Source organism: Eutrigla gurnardus, assembly GCF_963514095.1.
Source record: "Eutrigla gurnardus genome assembly, chromosome: 23".
NCBI classification, from domain to species: domain Eukaryota; kingdom Metazoa; phylum Chordata; class Actinopteri; order Perciformes; family Triglidae; genus Eutrigla; species Eutrigla gurnardus.
The window spans coordinates 1,422,611-1,427,610 of record NC_139934.1 but is presented as its reverse complement, the minus strand read 5'-3'; the positions used below and the strand labels follow the sequence as shown (position 1 = coordinate 1,427,610).

General features: G+C 42.3%; 1 protein-coding gene across 2 annotated transcripts in view; it reads left to right on the top strand.

The window, feature by feature from the left end:
- Window positions 1-582: 582 nt before the first annotated feature.
- The window catches only part of LOC311008812 (F-box only protein 41-like), a 13,080-nt gene continuing 8,662 nt past the window's right edge, over window positions 583-5,000 (top strand). For both annotated transcript variants that reach the window (XM_084002718.1, XM_084002717.1), the window contains exons 1-4: window positions 583-768; window positions 1,979-2,157; window positions 3,135-3,671; window positions 4,397-4,476. In XM_084002718.1, coding sequence (XP_083858844.1) covers window positions 1,993-2,157; window positions 3,135-3,671; window positions 4,397-4,476 — 782 coding nt within the window. In that variant the 5' untranslated portion in view covers window positions 583-768; window positions 1,979-1,992. The remainder of the gene's footprint in view (window positions 769-1,978; window positions 2,158-3,134; window positions 3,672-4,396; window positions 4,477-5,000) is intronic.

The window sequence follows — 5,000 nt, the reverse complement described above, 5'->3', positions numbered from 1 at the left end:
TTTACTCCAGTACTTAAGCACAATATTGAGGTATTTTACTAATACTTCACAACATCTAATTCCATCTTTTTCTTTATGGCGTTTATTTAATAACTTTAGTTACTTTTTAGATTCAGATAATTTAAAAAAAGCATTTTATTATTATGTGTTACCAAATATTAAACTACACAAATAATGGTCAACTAATAAATAATGATGTATGATTAAAGATTAAATAAGTGTAATTAACTAATGAATTATGTATTATAAGAGTTATAACCCAATATATCGTTATTAAATGATTAGTTATTAGAGCTTATATTATTATTATATTATTATGTTATATGAGGTTAATGCATTAATAATTATAATATAATTATACATATTATTCTGCATTGTGAGTATTTTTGTACCATTAGTACTTTAAGTATACTTTGATGCTGATACTTGTGTACTTTTACTTGAATAGACATCGTCTGTACTTCGTTGGATGAAGCCCCTCCCTCCTCTGCTCCGCCATCGTCTCCACATCAGGAATGTCACGCGGCCTCTACGTCACCGGCAGCACGCGCCGCTGGGAGGGGGCGCGCGGGGCGGCGGTATGGTCGCCGACACACACACACGCTGCTCCTGCACGAGACCGTCCGGGCTCAGAATCCAGTGGAGTGATCGATCCGTCGCGCGAGGATGGATTAAATCCCTCATCAGGGAAAAGGAGGGGAAACCATGGCAACGGATTTAAGGATGAAGCCGACTGACCGACGCACTGACGGATCTCCGTTTTAATCGGTGAGAAAGTTCATTAGAGACGCTGCTTAACTTAACGCAAAATATTTTTTAGTAAATGTGACGCAAGCTAAAATTAAATGTTTCTGCTCACAAAGAACATTTAATTTTCAGGAAATATTTTTCCTTAGTGTAAATAAAAACATTTTAAAATCGTAGTCTGATACGATGTCGTGGACTTATTTAAATAAAATGTCAAATAAAAACAACCCACATCGTACGATGATGCATCTCATAGGTGAGATATTGGCTTTTGTAGATACTTGACCCGGTTTGAGTCAGTTTGGCCTACTTAAGGTGGCCACCTACTTAAGGTGGTACTTCGAATTCTCTTTAGCGAAAATAGAGCGTGAAATTAAAAAAAATCCTTTTCTTATTTAGCACCCCTGTTTTTGTTTTGTGCTATTTAACCTGCGAGACAACAATTGAAAACTACACGTGACATCCCTTGCATCCAATTGGTCCGTAAAAAAGTGGGCGGGCCTAAGAATGTTGCACGATAAGAAACCATAAGCGGTTGCCACACCTCCAATCCCAGCTAAATGTTTCAGATTGACTGGACGGACGGGTTAATCGGCGAGCTTTAGCACATTTTTGTTACCTTTGGACAGAGCTAGCCTATTCTTATTTTGTGCTAAGCTAAAAGGCTAACAAAAGTGGTCGAAATAAACAGTTAAAGTAGTTAAATGAACAGATACACTGAAGGTTAAAAGGAGGTGAACGTGGAAAAGACATTTCTTTCTTCCTGCTCGTTCATCCATATTCAAATTCCTCCACACACACACACACACACACACACACACACACACACACACACACACACACACACACACACACACACACACACACACACACACACACACACACACACATGCACAGTCAGCAGTGTGGAAGATGCATGCTTCACTTAGCGATTAGCCTCATAGAAACACGCTCGGCCTACTAATGTCAAATCAAACGTGCCTCAACACGACTGGCTCATCCAATCGGGTGTGATTATTAAAAGTAATAATAATTTGTTGAAGCTTTGCTGCTTTTAATACTCAGATTTCACTCCCATTAAATCTTCATCTCTGTAAAATCAATTATGCATCGCACACTGACCCAGTTCTTCAGGTTTTAGTCTTCGTTCTGGAGGATTGCTGTGTTTCATCTCTGCTGCAGTGTGGTTTTTTTTGTTTTTCAACGTTGCTCCTGTTTTTCTGTTTTCCAGCTCCCTGCTGAAACATGTCCTCCTCATCCTCTTCCTCCTCCTCCTCCTCCTCCTCGGCCTCGGAGCTGCCCTACTTTTGTCCTCGCTGCGGCGACGAGTTTCGTTTCTCGTCTGTTGCCGAGCTCCGGGCTCACCTGGTCAGCCGGCACACCTATGAGACGCTGCTGGTGCTGTCACAGGTTATCACGCTAATCAATATTCTCCTCTGTTCATCGATTCGCTCTTTACACCTCAAAAGGGTGAAAAAATTGTGAAAAAATGTTTTTGCCTAAAGCGAACGTTGGTTTTGTTGCCTAAAGCTAACGTTGGTTTTGTTGTCTAAAGCGAACGTTGGTTTTGTTGTCTAAAGCTAACGTTGGTTTTGTTGCCTAAAGCTAACGTTGGTTTTGTTGCCTAAGCTAACATTGGTTTTGTTGCCTAAAGCTAACGTTTGTTTTGTTGCCTAAAGCGAATGTTGGTTTTGTTGCCTAAAGCTAACGTTGGTTTTGTTGCCTAAGCTAACGTTGGTTTTGTTGCCTAAGCTAACGTTTGTTTTGTTGCCTAAAGCGAATGTTGGTTTTGTTGCCTAAAGCTAACGTTGGTTTTGTTGCCTAAAGCTAACGTTGGTTTTGTTGCCTAACGTTGGTTTTGTTGCCTAAAGCTAACGTTGGTTTTGTTGCCTAAGCTAACATTGGTTTTGTTGCCTAAAGCTAACGTTTGTTTTGTTGCCTAAAGCTAACGTTGGTTTTGTTGTCTAAAGCTAACGTTGGTTTTGTTGTCTAAAGCTAACGTTGGTTTTGTTGTCTAAAGCTAACGTTGGTTTTGTTGCCTAAAGCTAACGTTGGTTTTGTTGCCTAAGCTAACGTTGGTTTTGTTGCCTAAGCTAACGTGGGTTTTGTTGCCTAAAGCTAACGTTGGTTTTGTTGTCTAAAGCTAACGTTGGTTTTGTTGCCTAAAGCTAACGTTGGTTTTGTTGCCTAAAGCTAACGTTGGTTTTGTTGTCTAAAGCTAACGTTGGTTTTGTTGCCTAAAGCTAACATTGGTTTTGTTGCCTAAAGCTAACGTTTGTTTTGTTGCCTAAAGCTAACGTTGGTTTTGTTGCCTAAAGTGAACAATGCAACAACGGTCACTGAATCTGCCCCAGAATTCCCAGCAGTAACTGAATCTCACATTTCAGGCCCGGGTTAGAAGCTCCAGAGCCGGTGCTCTCCTCCCACTCCCCAGCCAAGCTGTATCCAAAAGACAGAGCTCTTCCCTGGGCATGGAAGCCCGCAGCCTCCCCCTGCCGCTGGCCAGCCTGGATCTCGCCTCGTCTGCGGCCTCCGTCCAGCTGCTCAAGGACATGTTTGGCGGTTCAGATCGCAGCTTTCCCTCCTCTGCAGAACGTCCGGAGGACCCCTCCACCGCTCTGGCCCTCCCCGGCTCTCGGGAGCTTCTTCCCGTGAACAGACTCGGCGAGGCGGGGGTCCAGCTGGACCTGGAGTTCGGGCTGTCGGTGGGGATTGGGCTGGAGGAGAGGCTGGGTCTGGGTCTGGATCGTAAGATCGCCCGGACGTTTGCGGAGGTGGAGGAGAGGGTGAACCTCCGCGTGGCTCGGCTGAGGGCGGAGCTACATAGGAAGGAGGCGGAGCTAGAGCAGGAGAGGCGGGATGCGGAGCGACTGAAGAGTGAGAAACAGGAAGTGGAGGAGAGGGGGGCGTACCTGGCCAGACAGGTGGGTGGAGCTGCAAAATGATACGATGATGACAGGTCGTAGATAAATAGATAAACTATAAATACTGCCAACACAAACTAAACTTTTTGGTAACAATTGCTTCTTGAAGCACGCAATAATGTGTCATGAATTACGTATCGTGATAATATCGTATCGTAGCTTATGTATTGTGATTATACCGTATCATGGCTTACATATCGTGATAATATCGCATCGTGGCTTACATATCTTGATAATACCGTATTGTGGCTTACATATTGTGATTATACCGTTATCGTGGCTAACGTATCGTGATAATATCGTATTGTGGCTTACATATCGTGATTATACCGTTATCGTGGCTAACGTATCGTGATAATATCGCATTGTGGCTTACATATCGTGATAATACCGTATCGTGGCTTACATATCATGATAATATCGTATCGTTGTTTACATATCGTGATAATATCGTATTGTGGCTTACATATCGTGATAATACCGTATCGTGGCTTACATATCGTGATAATATCGTATCGTGGCTTACATATCGTGATAATACCGTATCGTGGCTTACATATCGTGATAATATCGTATCGTGGCTTACATATCGTGATAATACCGTATCGTGGCTTACATATCGTGATAATACCGTATCGTGGCTTACATATCGTGATAATATCGTATCGTGGCTTACATATCGTGATAATATGTTGTGTTTTGAAGGTTTGCTTTGTGTCCATCAGGTGTCTGCTGCCATGGAGATGATGGAACGACTTAAGGAAGATCTGGCGGGAAAAGAGAAAGATCTGAGTGAACGCCAACAGTCAGTGTCTCCCGAGTTTCACTTCTTTTTTCATTTCATTTGGCACAATTTAATGGTTTCAAAAATTACACTGAATCCATCGCAACATTGTACTTCCTGTTTACTTCCCTCAAATATTAGCTTTTGTCATCATTAAGAACAAGTACAAGTTATATTATATTCTGTTTAAATCTTTTAACTTGTTATGGTTTCTGTAAGATGCATCACCCGTTTCAATGCAACGATAAACGATGATGTCATCGTTACGCCGCTCGTAAGAGCAGCAGCATGAAGGACACGTCATGTTTACTCTGCATCACACACACACACACACACACACACACACACACACACACACACACACACACACACACACACACACACACACACACACACACACACACAGCTGTGATTTGCTGTGATGATAAATGTAAGATGACAGCAGCCCTGAGGGTGTGTGTGTGTGTGTGTGTGTGTGTGTGTTTGTGTGTGGCTTCATGTGTTTATCTTCATGTTTGTTTTTGTGTGACATTTATAGACATGAT